This window comes from Anser brachyrhynchus, assembly GCF_964034855.1.
Source record: "Anser brachyrhynchus genome assembly, chromosome: 24".
NCBI classification, from domain to species: domain Eukaryota; kingdom Metazoa; phylum Chordata; class Aves; order Anseriformes; family Anatidae; genus Anser; species Anser brachyrhynchus.
In genome coordinates, this window is record NC_137717.1 from 447131 (window position 1) to 462150 (window position 15020).

Here is a 15020-nt window from a genome sequence, read left to right on the forward strand (position 1 = left end):
ACATCAGTTGTAGCAATCTGCTTTTCATTTACAGATTTATTTTTTTAAAAAAAAGACACTTCACCTAGGGTTATAAGCTATTACTCTGTCTTAACTTTCCTTAAGATACTTACAGCTCATGAAAGCTATAGCAAGAATACTTAGCAGGCCAGAATTCTATACATTTTATCAGGCTCTTTTATTAATTTTCATTTCCAAAGGTCTCACCAAAAAGACAAAATTAAATAGACATGCAACATCGCTTATGAAAAATTAAGCGGTCATCCTAGCTTTACAGTGTTGGACCATAAGATTTATATGCACATTTTAATGTGAACAAGACAACATTGTAAGCAGATCATTTTGTACATTCAGCCAACATTGGAATTGTATTCCACAGCATAAAGTTATATGCAAGATATACGGTGAGAACAAAGTAAGTGCTCTGGTGCATTGAAAAGCCACACAGTGTAAAGGCAATAGATGTCAGTTCACATTTGATAAGGAAACTAGGAGAGAGAGTCAAGGAGATATTCTCCCATATTAGTAAAGGAGACAGTCAGCTGATTTCTGTGCTCACTTTTTCAGCTTTTGATTTTTGAAAAAAAAAATGCTGCATATTTGGAAATCTAAGCACACTCCGCTGTTTACAGTGCCCTGCCTCTCTCAGGATCAGTTCTTGATAAACTGAAGCTTTGACATACACATGTTCGAGTGTGCTTTACACCAACTGATCCCTTTTCATGCTGCAAGAATAATTAGCATGTGGCACGGGGCTCCTCTCCTTTAAATCTTCACATGTATCTTAGCTGTGTTTGCTGCAATCCTGGGCACCATTGTCACCTCAGCCCTACAAATATTCTGTTAGAAGTACAGATCTGAGGGTACAAATAGCATCCTGTTTTCAGCACGGTAGCTCTTTATTACAAGAGAGGTAAGGAGTTTATCGTAATCCTGAGCTATCCCCCCCACTGTTAGGCTGGGGAAGGCCAACACTCAGTTTAAACAGACGTTTAGTTTCTAGGAGCCCCTACTCATGCCTTCTCAGCAACAGGGATGGCAGCTGTAAAAAACTGCTGTAGATCAGAAAGTAAGTTCTTCTGAAAGCTTGGGAGAATGAGCAAGAAAGGGGAAAGAATACATAAACAATGAAAACCACAAAATCTAAAATTCAAGTATTGAACATAGGCAGCAAGCAGGGGCAAGGTGCGCCCTGGCAATCCTAGCACCACACTTACAGTGGCTAACAGACTGGCAAGAATGCAACTCTCGCAACATCAGTGCACCAGTTGAGGCCTATAGCCCAAGGAACACCTCAGGCTCTGCTGATGTGGCACAACGGAATAATCTAAAATATTATGATTTACGTGCTCTAGAAATAAACACCACCTCCTTTGAAATCCTTTGTCAGAAAGCTTCCAAAAGCAAGTCTCACTGAATGTAAAGGTAACTATCAGGTAGAATTACTGGAACACGCACAGACCAAGCAAATGAGAGGTGACTATGTGAAACCCAGTAGCAGGACTCTTGCCTGTAGAGACTGTGAAAGAAAAGAACCAAAATACTGCAACAGTGTAAAAGTTAAGGTTCTGCTCCATCACCCAGAGCAGACAACAGCCATGTGTTGACAACTAAGGACTCTCTGGAAGAGAAGAACATTAGGCTAGGAGTCAGCCAGTGCCCAGGCTGCAGTGCTGCGGGTAATCAGGTAGCTTACTTCTAAAAATCACTGAATCAGGCCAGAGAAAGGCCCACACAACACAAATAAGTACAAGTGGATGCTCAGCATCACTCAGAGTAACGCTCTCCCCCTCCTCCAGCAAAGCACTGTGTCTGTCTCTCATGAAAAGACAACCCTACGATTAGGAGAAAACCCCAACCAGCTAACCAGAAAAGACAACTGGCCACAAAGTCTGCACATCAGTCAGCTGCGGTTTTTAACTACTACTGAGAAACTAAGAACTGGGAAAGCTGTGTTCAGTTACGCATAGGATCATCCTATGGATAGGAGTCAACAGCAGGCCCTTCTGATTAACAGTTTTACAGTATAAACATTTTATACCTCCATAGTAATTAAACACAATATTACTACATAAAATGTAGACTCCGTAGGGATGCATGATCTAGCACAGCTTGTTTTAAAACAGGATGTTTCTGCGCTTTCAGAATGATCAGGTCAATCAGCTACTGCCTCTGAAAGGCGAGAGAAAAGGAAAGCCTGTATACTTGTATCCTGCCCAGCCAGACTCCACTGTACTACTCTGTTTTGTATTTTAATGAACAAAAGCAGCACATAAATTCACAAAATCGATTACTGGGGATATAGAGCCAAAGGTAGAAAATCAGTGTCAGTGCAACTTCAACGAGATTAACGTACTGGTAATATTAGCCCATTAACATTCTTATCTTACTTAAGCACACAAAGTATTGTGGGCAAAAGAAAAGCTGGTATTTCTTTAGGTTTCGTAAGCTGTAGTGTATGTGATGCCACTGATAAGATTTAAATTGTCAGATATACCAAGTTGGTGAAGAAACTTCACATACAGGTACAAGTACAGCCACTAAGCAACTGCTCTTTGCAGAGGAAGGGGGTGGTGGTTTGGTGTTTTTTTTTTTTTTAAAGTTGCACAAAAACGCCAAAGCAGTCTCAAGTATTTCCAGATTAAATTGGTATTCATAGCTGGCAAGGCAAACATGCAAAAGAATAGTTCTGTTGTCACCTACAATAGGAGGAATCAGAAATAACTACATACAAATCAGTGGAGCTCTTGGGAATTTTTGGTAGTAGGAACAGAACCTGGCCATGAGTCAAATTAAAAAAAAAAATGCAGAAAGCCACTGTTGCAAGCCCAAGATCCTTCCAAGACCCTTGGAACCAGAGTGAGCACTTAAAAATGCACAAAACACGTTCACTATTCATTTCAAATTAAGCCTTCTAAGGTCTTCTGGAGACGCTGTTGTACGTGTACAGTCCTGGATACACCAAGCAGACTTAAAATTCTGTTTCCAAGCAAAACAACTGCTTTTAGAGAAATGAGGATATCAAAACGTCAAAGTAACTTGCTTATGCCAGTAAACCTATGTACTTTGTCCCCTTCACTTGACGTGATTCTATGATTCTAAGCTTCCCCCACCTTGTCTCTATTCTCCCTTTGTATCAGCTTACAGCCTTCTCTTGGCAGCTGGAAAGATAAATATTATGAGTACACAAAGCTTCATTATTCTTCCAGTACTGAGTGCTGGACTGTGTATGCTTCTTTCTTCCTCCCAGGTCACTCACAGTATTAGGCCAGTACCGTTTTCAATTTTTAGAAAAAAAGGGGCACAAAAGGGCACCCCAACCTACACCACCTAAACTTAGCTTTTTAACACTGCCAAAGGAATGTTGGCTCTTTTAAGCATTTAAGATCACTAAACAAAATTGTAAATCCTGCCTCAGCCACAAAGAAAATAAAAACAAAGAATTAGGACCTCTTCAAGAACTACAAAAACATCCCCTTTAGTCATGTTACTATTCTCATTTCCTCCTTCTTGTACTTCACAATGTTCCCTCCGTACCACTTGATCCAACTTGAAGTTTTTGCTATGAAACCAGGAAACTGGCAAACAATCTTTGTTCTGAACTGCCACATAATCCAGTGGTGCTATAAAAATAATTCATGTGCTCAGTGCATATGTTCAATGCTAGCTGGAGAACAGTTATACCAGAAGTGCCCAAGAAGACACAGTAAGTTCCTCTATTCATGCTTGAAAGTGATTACATTTTATTGCCATGTTAAAGTAGCTTGGTGGTTATGTTAGAGACATGAGGATTTACAACTTTTCCAGAAAACCATCAGTCTCTCTGTATAAGAGATTAAACCCTTCCCTCCTCTCACTGTGAGCAACTCCTGAAAACTTCTGTTTGGAGATAAACTCACTGCCAGCAGGGCTAAAAATTGCACGGTCACTTCTCTTCCCACAGCTCTGCATTTCTACAGCATCTGTCATCCCATAAGTTTCATAAAGCCACGACACTGCATTCTGCATTTCACACTCCCAGACAGCAGCCTTCAATGCAGAACTGTGATTTACTTCTTGCTAAGATGAACACTTTCAAATTCACAACTATAGAGAGCTGTTTATTTTAATAATCAGCCTTGAAAGTTAAGTTTGAGACAAGCTTTAAACTATACCAAGGTTGGTGTTACACTTGCTTATATTTTAACAGGTAAATAAATAAAGGTCATACTTCTGATGATTCAAATCAGTTCGTTAAAGATCGGTCACTCACTCCTTTTTGCTGTGCTCCAGCACCCGGTAGGGTGGAGCAGAAACTCCTCTGGAACCATGTTGCTCCTGCACTATTGGCAATGTAGCTGGAGTATAAATTTCCGGCATGCTGTCATTGTTCTCTAGGGCACCATAGGAAAAGGAAGCTTTGAGGTCAGGCTGAACTGCAATCCCTTTGTCATGCATGTTTTGCATGCCTGAAAAGTACAAAGACAGATTAAATGTTTAGGAACAGAAGAAGTGCATTCAATCTACACTCTATTAAATCAGCAAATTATATGGTCTCAGAGTTAGCAATATATGTGGCTCATCAGCTCCTTGAGCGTTAAATGAAAGAATGTTTTTCTGCTCAGCTCTAAAGCAACTAATGGAGAAATAATGCTCAAGTGAATGAGAGATGGCAGTCGGCTATTTATCAAATGCTGTATGTCTTTTACACAGATCACCAGAAAGACACTTAGCTATTCCTAAAATAAGTTTCTGATCCTTCTGGCCTCTACCTCTTGCCATGTACCTCAGTCATCCCCAGCAACTGGTTCCTCCAGCTTGATGAAAACCAATCCCAAGCAAATGCTCAAAATCAGTTATCTTCCCAGACAGCAGCCACCTAGACAAGGCTGTTCTGACACTATCCCTGGTGTCAGAGGACCCAGAATAAGAGTATTGAAGTGGAACATCATCTCTTCTCTGCTTCATGCAGAACATGGATGTACCCCTCACATGGCATAATCAACCAAAGAGAAGGAAAAAAAAAACAAAACAAAACAGCTGCCTGATATACTGAGATGCTTAAGAGAGACTGAAGCTTGAATTTCCATTGTGAAGCCCACGACTTAAGAGACAGCGCGATAAACCACTGTTACCTGGCATAGCATCCATTGATATATAAGGTTCAAAGGGTATGGATTTCTTCCTATTTCTTGTGATCAGGAAGACACCTAGAAACGCTATGAGGCACCTGAGAAAGAAGACAAGTTCTAGTGATATGACTGTGAAAGGGGAGGAGATAATGTTGCATGTTGATTTTTCTGAGGGCCTATTATATAGCACAGTAAAGAATTCAGAACTGGAAGAGAAAGGTCTATGAAGTCAGAATTACAGGGAACTCCCAGCAGAGTAACCTCCTTTGACAGTACTGAAATTCACCTAGCAATCACAATTTCACCTAAATGCTGAAAAAAAGTTCATATTAATTAATTGATCTTGACTAACTAAAAGCAGAAAGCAAGCGTATCAAAATTTGATTTGCTTTCATGAAATTCCAGGATTTAACAGCCTGAACATTCCAAGATTTCCCATCGGTAAACACAAGAACAACTCCTGATCTTGATTTTTACAGTATGTTAACAGAGAATGGCACAGTTCATAATACTAAACTCCCAGATATTGTTGTCTTCCTGCATTAAACGGAAAGACATTTCAGAACGTCCCCTGCTTATGGAAAGTTAATCACATCAAATGCTGTACACTAGGACTAAATGCTGAGTTACATAGTGAGTTTTACCGATCATATCTACATTGGGTGAATGGCCACGCCCTACAAAACAGGACTCCAGAAATCCCATAATAATTCAGTGAAGGTGCAGTGCAAAACCTGAAATAGATCCCTTACAGATGGCTGCTTCTAGTTATTTTGCATGTCTTCTAGATCCATAAGCTGCTTGACAGCATTCCAGCTCACCTTAGACGGAATGACCACATTTGGAGAAGTGACCCATATGCCTCAACATCCAGGCTGATCATCATTCAGTCAGTAAAAAGATTTAATGTGGGGCATGAACATTTTACAATTATGCATAACCTAGCATGACAAAATTCTTCTACAGCATCCACCATTACTCAGACAACGCACTGACTCTATGGGCCACCGTCTGCTCTTAACAGAGAAAGTGTGTTCAGTTCATCCTCCTCTCCAGCAGGATATGCATCTCATACGCATGTACATAAACATATATGTAACTTTATATATAGTTTTTAAATTTATACACACGAAGAAATACTTTTCAGTTTTCCATCAAGGAACCTTAAGACTTACCCAAGTGCAAACATACATATATGGAGAACATCTTCGCCAGTGAAGTCCAAGTAGAAAGTTGCTCCTTGAAAAAGAAATAATTCATTATGCCTTTCTTTCCAGCTAACATGAGTATTTAGTGCTGCATCACAACCACTGGTCCCTCCAGAAATCAAGTCATTAAGATTACTATTTCTATTATCAGCACCTTATTTGTTTATAGTCTTAAAATAGATTAATATGCCCTATTAATATTTCTGCTTTAACAGAAACTGTGTATATACAAATCTTCGCACAGCAACTAGTACAAGTTTTTTGATATTGGGGTAGGGTAGCAAATAGCACTGGAACTACTGCAGGTCACTGTGCAAATCAGCCTGAGTTCTCTCCATATGGCAGTGGGTACCATATAAACATATTTCTGATGTCTGAACAACAGACTGGATCTCTAACTGCAGCAGGATCCCTTGGCCCCAGTCAAGTATACACAGCTTAAAATCATAAGATGGCAACCATCCTTGGCACCCTGGATGTCAACAGGACAAGAAGCCCAGTACACGCATTCTAGCTCCTACTCTTTACAATTCTAATTGACGTAAAGTAAATAAGCTGATGAATCTGAGAGCAGCGTACGGCTTGGAACACGCCAGGAAATAAACATTAGCTAAAGAGCAGGCCACAGTCTCTCATGACATTGAAGAAGCGCATTAAAAGGCAATGTGTAACTTAAGGGGGGGAGCTATTGCCCCTATATACCTAGAAGAGAATTACTAGTTTACATGGATGGTCCATCTGCTTGACTGCAATGAATAATTTCTCCAGTGTTTTTTTCCTTCTAGTTTTGCTCATACGTTTAGCTACTGAGAACAAGATATTTAAAAGGATATCTTCAGGTTTGAAGTCTAAGGGGGTTTAAAATGCTTATCTTTGTTCATATAGGTGAAATTTTTCCTGTGTGGACAAGGGCTGAAATTGGAGTAATCTGTACAGAAAGAAGAGTGCCTACACAACTGTGAGTGGTTGTATCCTAGGTACAACACAAACAAGAAAAATCAGGAAGAGAACTGCAACACCTTTTTCCAGAGGAAACAAATACATTAAACAAGAAGACAGAACTTAACACAGTCTAAATGAGTAATTCACATCTTGGGAGAGGAAAAAGAAATAAAGCCAGCTCCAGAAGAGAGATTACAAGAAAATACAAGTCATCGTCTATGGAGTATTCACCTTCCTCAGCTGTGAGAATTATTTTCCGAAATCTCTTGCCCATCTTTTAGAAAGGACCAACACACTGTTTTGTGCAGTTACCTGCTGTGATAGCTATTGTTGTGGACAGGATATAGCCGATGCTAGCAATCTGAGACGAGTCATACAGCTGTGAGGCTTGAGCTAAAAATCTGCAATACAATGACAAATGACAGGTCGACTTGGGATGGATACTCAAACTGTATAGCAGTTATCACGGACTCCTACAGTTCTCCTTTCTGGAGGCACCTTTCAAATCAATGGCAAATAAGTTTAAGAAACTTTATTCTAATAAACCTGCATCAGCATACTTTGGAATTAATACAAATGATTGAGGAATAAACCTGCTAACTGTACTCACTAAAGGCAGTGAAATTACTGCCATTGACCTTGAGGCCAGAATGCCACCCTCATTTTGAATTGCTCCTTATCCTTGCTACTACTGGTGTTTTTAATGTTATCACAAGAACAGAGTGGAAAAAAAACACCAGAGCACAGATTTTGGCCAGTGCAAAGATACTATATTTGATTTGCCACCATTTCAATCATACCACTGTTTCGCAAATACTTTTCTGATGTATAAATTTGGAAAACTACTTGGCCATGTCACTACACGGAAAAGCAAAGAAAAATGCTATCCCAGGCTCCTGTGACATGGGTTTGAGTACAGGTCATAGAAGAGACCAGGAATTCTTCCTGCTAAAATTTGATCAGCATTCTTTAAATGGATAACAAAGATTTCATTAATTACCGACCCACTAAATCCAGCAGTTATAGACAAAGAGAGGGTGAGCATCTTACGTTGCTTGGAAGACTGCTGTAGCAATCATGCACACCAACATAATATAAAATATTGGGTAGTCGAGTTGGAGGTTTCCTTGTATTGAGACAATGATCATGCCTGCCACAGCTTTCACGGTCACAACAGTCATGGAACCTGTAGATGTTTACAGAGACAGAGGTGACAACTCAACAATCATTTGCAAAGATCCTAAGCATCACTGTAAAATAGCTTTACCTAATTTGTAGTAAAATTTCTGGAATAGAGTGATGCATTTTATGACATCAATTAGACCAATAAAATTCCCTATATGCTACGGATACATCACTTTACTGTAGTTTAGTGTTTTAAGCCACAGTTGGAAGATATTGTAAGTCCATATCAACTTACCCAGCAAAGCCACCAGCAGGAGAATAACTACAATGTAGTTTGCATTTTTCTCCTTGTAAAAATACAGTAGCAGGCAGAATACAATGATCTCCAAAAGCTACAAAAAACAGAAGAGAGAACATTAGATGTTGAGTATACGGGATTCTGAGCCAGTCAAATATCAGAATCATACAACAGGACAAATCAAAGGAAAATGAAGACCCGACACAGTTACACATCAAATTTAACATGATCATAGATTCTAATTAGACAAGATATTCAATAGGTTTTTGCAGTACAGGAAACATGGGACATCTTCGACATTACATTCTAGGTAAAGAAGCAGATAAAATAATCCCAATTGAATATTCACATCACAGATCTGAGCCTACTTTCTATTTTCCTACTTTCTTTAAGTGACCCCTGCAGCACTCATTTTATTCAATGGCCAAACTTATCTTTATTAAGGAGCAACAGATTGCACAATATTATCAATGAGACAATGATGACTCCAGAGAAAGCCAGCCTAGGAAAAGAACAGATGCAAGCACAATATTGGGCACCTCTGGAACAACTGTTCTCAGCTGCCACCAACACTACTCACAGCCTGAAGCTGACAGGTCAGGGAAAGAGCAGGCTATTTAAAAATTTTAAGATATTTAAATTCTAAGTTGTGCATGCAGGTGTCCACACGCGCTGTGGAACTGACACTAGCAAAAGCTGAAAAGGTCCACTAGCAAATAAGAAACATTGCTAGTACGCATAAATAAAAACAATGCTTGAAACAAAACTCCCAAATCAGGCATACAGCAGAAAACTGTCCCACGTTTTATGGGCCATCTTACCATATACAACAGAAATGGCCAGCTCACTAAATGCCTAGTGATATTTTCTCCCGTCATCTTCTCATGACTATTAGGTCCAAATGTTATCAGTAGGTAAGTTCCAATAATTGCCAAACCACAGCCTACAAAGGATAAAACATAGCGCCCTTTGGCGACCAAAGGACAAAAAAAGAAAGGACAGTTAGTGGGTTAGTATGGATGCATGGAATTAATATCGCACATGCGCAGTGGCCATGACATCATGCATATTCCTCCAAATGACTCATTCCTCTGCCATTCATGCCCCACTTTCAAAACAGTAGAAGTAAAAATAACCCTAAGCAATATGTATGGTGTGAGTTGAGAAAAGAACTCATACCAGGTAGCATCTGTTAAACCAACAGAAGTCGTAACGTCTACATCTGGGGCTTATCATGCCTGCCTACAGCCCATTTTTCAGGAAATGGAAGAACGAATGCCCCAGTTCTGCAAACACCTGCACACATACGAAATTCATCTGATTCAGTTGTGCGTAAGCTATTACAGTCGAGGCCCCTGACTCCAGCTTCAGCTCAGAGAACTGTGATTCTCAAATCTGCAAACAAACATGATTTCTATGTATTCCAAAAAAACTATGAAACAGCAAGGTGAGATTCTGATAACTTGGCACCAGACAGAGAAACAAAACACAAAAAATCCATTTTTAACAAATAGTGGATGAGATGACATTTTTTTGAAGAGGTACTATAGTTTATGCAGACTTCTCCATCTCTCTAACTGTGCCTCTTAGGAGGCCATGCTATGTGCAGGATAGCTTGTAAACAGAAGGGAAAAATGAAAAGGAACTGTGGAACTTACTCAAGAAATCCTTGGGCTTCCATTTTTCTTTAATAAATATAATTCCTATGATCGCACTAGCTATAGGAAAAAAAAGAGAGAAACAGGATGATGTACGTATTGACCCAGTCACCAGCAGTATCACAGTGCAACACACTCAGACATCAGTTATCTCTTACCTATAACAGACACTGCGCTGAGAGGCACAATCAGTGAAAGAGGAGCAAAAGCATAAGAGGAAAACACTCCCAATTCTCCCAGCACCAGCAGAAACAGTCCACACCACCATGTCTTGGTTTTGAAGTAAGCTCGGGGGTCTTTGGAACCTGCCAGCCGGATGTGGCTGTATTTCTAGAAAAGAGAAGAAAGGTACAGAAGCTTTGGCGTGCTTGATGCTTTTTAATGCAGGATGCTTGAGGCAGGATCAATATTTGTTTCATGATACCCACCTGAAGGTTGAGTGCAATACTGATAACAAGATGCCCAAAAATAGCTAGTAATGCACCAATCAAGTTCTCCTGTAAAAACAAAGTAAATACACAGATATTAAATTTACCCACTGGACCTTGAAGAGAGTTCAGGCTTTTTGCACAATCTGGGAGAGAGAACACTTTTAAAACTGTTCCTAGATCACCTGTCAATAAAATCATTGTTTATCTTCTCTACATGACCTAAGATAATTCAAGTAACTTCCTTGTGGCTTCATTCCAAATCTATGAAACTCAAGTGAAAGATAACCCTTCCTTAACTAACACTTTGTATGAGAGACTTAAATTAGTGTGCATGTATTTGCATTTTCACGGTTTCTTAGAGGGAAAGGTCAGACTGCTAAATGCAACAACCTGTTCACTCCTCCTTCCCTTCAAAGAATCTGTTTTTAATATCTTTAACAATACCCTTACGAAATCTGTTTTCATAAGGTTGGCCTGGCATTCACCAGCATGTGGATCCGGAACCTCTGTATTCTGTGGGTCACCTTTTAATAACTATTTTGCTCTTCTCCACCTATACCATCTGCTGGTTCAGTGAGCAATTTGGCCCATTTAATGGAGCAGCCAATTATCACAGACTTTATGCTGCTTTTTACATGAACCAGACACTCCAAATTAAAAGGTAACTAGTAGCAACTCCTAACAAGTTCTTAGCATGTTCCACGTAAGCGTTACTAGCTCAGCAATAATTCTCATGGTCTAGAGACAGAGCTTGAAATAAAAAAAATGTAAAGCAAGCTGAGTCACAAAGGAAATGTACATTAGGAGCAAACAGAAGAGCCTGAAGTCAAGACAGGCCATTTAGCACTTGTGCTCCTCCAACAACTGTCTAAATCTCATTAGATGTCACTAGCACTTTTCATCTCAGTGCAGGTAACCAAGATACAGTGCAGTACTACTTTTGACTGATTTGGGATAACTGAGATCACATTTGTATTCCTCCCTTAACTGTAAATTTACAGTTCCTGATTTTAACAATGACTTTAGACTTTCAAGTTTATATCAGTGAAACAAAAAGCTTTGTCTGGCTGTGAGAAAGTAAGATTTACCCAAGCAGTTTCATTCAAAAACACAAGATGCTTTCCCCACAAGACAGTAAAGTTGGCACAAAAACATCACTGTGTGATCACAAAGAAAGTCAGAGAAAATTCAGCATGGTTTCCGGGTTCAGCACCAGGTTCAGTTTGGAAGACCGGGAGGAGGAAGCTCTTTCAGCTGAGGCACTGTAAGTAGAGCAGAGTGACTGACTTCTGGACTGAGAGCTTGTAAGCCTGGGGAAAGCTCATGCCAGTCTGACTAATTTTTACAATGCATCTTGGGGAAGGAGGGAAAGCCCTTCTTCGAGGGATTTTCCAAGCACCTTCCAAATGATGGATTTGTAGGAAAGTGATTTGGGAACAGTTCCATTTCCAGTTGGAAAATAAGAAGGAATTATTGCAACAGGTCCTACCTTGGCTACAGGCTCTGAGAGATCATGGGCTGAAATGTAAGCACTTGAAAATAGAGCAGATGAGAACAGCTGGTCTCAATCACTGATGTACAGAATAGTCTGAAAAGTTACCTAGCAAAATTTATTGCTCCTAACCCGCTTTAGACAGCTATGTGATCTTTTAACTGCCAATCATTCTTTCTTCACTTTGTCTAGCTCTTTGAGACACAGAATTTGTCTTTCTTTCTCTCACTGCTTATATACACAGCATATAACACACTCAGGCCTGCAGGCATGGCTAAATACAAAGACAGTGCACTTTCTGCGAAAAAAAATAACCAAAATAAGTGGCATTATCAGCTTACTTGAATAGTTAAGGCCTTCTAGGGGTAGTCTGGGGTAGAAACCTGACCTTGTAAGAAAAGGAGTCTGTGTGTGGCTGCACAGAAACCGCTGCTGTGGCCAGTGGGAGTTGCTGAAGTTGCAGATTTGGACTGTTGCCTCCTTCCATTTTTGTTTACTGAAGCGTTTTGTTTTCAGCCTCCGAGATGACAGAACTTCTCTTTAAAGAAGAGACTTGGACTCTGCTAGAACCATGTTGTCTGGAACTTAGTACGAGTTCTTCCCATCCATCCTGTTGAGCTTGGACAAACGATTACATCTGTGAAGCACAAACAAGCTCTCTGTAATCTATTTGCTGCTCTTCTTCCTCCACTGGGCTACACTGACATAGGAGAGGCACTACAGGCAGAGATGTAGATGAACTAATATTTCCAGTGAGTTAGTGGGGCAGTAATGTTATATTCCTCCAAGATGACACTGATTTAAAAAAAAAAAAAGAAGAAGAAAAAAAAGAATCAGGTCAAATTAACTCCAAAAGCTGCAATGAAATGATGCTGAAGGGTAGCCCACAGAAAACTCACTGGAATCAAACTAACCGCTGCACGTATCAGCAGAGGAAGAGTTTAAATGCCTTCTCAGAAAGTCTCAGACACAGAAACTTGCAGAGAAACTTGCTCACAAACTGCCTCAGCCCCAGAGGTGACATACCCCACTGGCATTTAAAACGAGCCTTGCCATTTGGAAAGCTCTTATCAAAAAGTCCCTGAAATGCTCCGAGCCCTGTTTTTCATTTCTCTGCTCCCTACAGACCTCTGCTGTTTGCTCAGCACCACGTTAGCAGCGTGCTGGGGCTGACAGCGCTCCCCCTCAGCGAGCAGCGGTCCCCCCAGGTCGGTCGCCTGTGAGCGGAACTCGGCGGCCAAGCTCCTCGGAGCCAGGCTCGCCACGGGCGGCTGGACACCGGGCCGCGGCCCCCGCCCGCCGCCGCAGCTCCTCTCCCCGAAGGCCCCGAGAGGCGCCGGCAGCCCGAGGAACGGCCGGCGCGGGGGAGGCCGCCTCGCGCGGGGGGAGGCGCCGGGGCAGGGCCGCGGCAGGGCGGCAGCGCGCACGGCTCGGGACCCCGGCCGGCGGCAGCGGAGCGGAGCGGGCCGCGCACCCCGCGGACACCGGCCCGGGCCCGGGTCCCTTGGGCAGCGCCGGGGCCGCGCCGGGCCCTGACGGGGAGACGCCCGCGCTCCGCGGAACCCCGGAACGGGCCGGGCCCGCCCGCGCACTCACCTGCTGCCTCAGCGGCCCCATGGCCCGGCCGCCTCGCCACCACCTCCCGCCCGCGGCCGAGCGCAACGCCCGGTCCCCCCCCAGGCCCCGAGGCGGCGGCGGGGGCGCTCCCGGTCCCCGCGGCGCTCCCGGCCCCAGCGGCAGCCCCGCGCCCTCCCCGGCCCCAGCCCCCAGAGCCACCTTAACGCGCATGCGCGAGGGGCCAGCCCCGAGCCTCCTTAAGCAGCCGCGCGCAGGGCGGCTCTGAGAGCTCGCCTGCGATTGGGTGTCTGCCGGAGGGCTCGAAGGAACAGGCCCGACGATTGGAGGAGAGCTGGGCGGGCCGTTGTACCGGGGAGGAGGCGGGGGCTTCCCCCCGGGCGCCTGCCGTGCCGGTGGCCGCGGGGCGGGGCGGGCGCTGCGGGGCCTGGGGGCGCTGCGCAGGGTGCGCGGCAGCCGTGTGCCGTGGGCGGCCGAGCCGGCGGAGCTCGAGTTAGAGCGAGGAAGGGGCCCGCCCACGGGCACGGGGTTCTCCCAAAGCACAGCGGGGGGCTGCTGACGGAACCGACCGACGCGAGGGGAGCTCCGGGAGCGCGGAGAGCCCAGCCGCCGACAGGCCTCAGGCCCCCGTTTGCCCTCCTGGGGACGTGCGGCCCGGCACAAGGGCACGGAGCGCGGCCGAGCCCCTGCCCTCCGCGCTCTGCGGGGCCGCGGGAGGTCCGCGCTTGGCTCCCTTGTCACGGCAACCGCCTCCTGTCCGCCAGCCGCCTCCGGTCCCTGCGCCTACCGCCTCTTGTCCCCGCATCAGCCGCCTTCTGTCCGTAAGCCACCCGCCCCCAAGCCCAGAGCTCGCCCTGTGGCCTCTCCGCCCTCGTTCAGAAGCACACGCACATTCTCACAGAGCTCACAGTTCAGTGTTGCACACGCACATTCTCACTGCGCTCCCAGTACCGTTCAGCACTGCAGCGCCGTTGCAGTGCAGCTCCATGTCTGGCAGTAACACCGATCCCGATCCGATGAAGTGTCGGTGGTTTTGTCACGATACGGCAGTGACACTGCGCAGTTGGAGAACCCGGCTGGCTTCACCCCCTGCCTCGCAGCAGCTGCAGCAGAGCCAGGCCGAGGCCTTTGAGCGCAGGCCTGCAGAACGCGGCGCCTCTCGGGTGGCACCAGGCCGCAC

At 43.8% G+C, this 15020-nt stretch overlaps 1 protein-coding gene across 6 annotated transcripts; it reads right to left on the reverse strand.

Moving 5' to 3' along the window:
* Positions 1 to 160: 160 nt before the first annotated feature.
* On the reverse strand, positions 161 to 14930 carry NIPAL3 (NIPA like domain containing 3). Of its 6 annotated transcripts, none has more exons than XM_080566953.1 (12): positions 14792 to 14930; positions 12654 to 13060; positions 10771 to 10839; positions 10501 to 10672; positions 10343 to 10402; positions 9506 to 9651; positions 8682 to 8778; positions 8312 to 8447; positions 7574 to 7662; positions 6287 to 6350; positions 5115 to 5209; positions 161 to 4448 (listed from the first exon to the last, which is right to left on the reverse strand). In XM_080566953.1, the coding sequence occupies exons 2-12, from the start codon at positions 12750 to 12752 to the stop codon at positions 4249 to 4251; spliced, it is 1227 nt and encodes a 408-aa protein (XP_080423079.1). In that variant the 5' UTR covers positions 12753 to 13060; positions 14792 to 14930; the 3' UTR covers positions 161 to 4248. The 6 variants fall into 6 exon arrangements, 5 of the variants coding, with proteins under 5 accessions (XP_080423079.1, XP_080423082.1, XP_080423080.1 ...); XM_080566956.1 differs by lacking the exon at positions 14792 to 14930 and adding an exon at positions 13862 to 14037 and having other exon boundaries at positions 9506 to 9627; positions 12654 to 12902; XM_080566954.1 differs by lacking the exon at positions 14792 to 14930 and adding an exon at positions 13862 to 14037 and having other exon boundaries at positions 12654 to 12902.
* Positions 14931 to 15020: the final 90 nt, after the last annotated feature.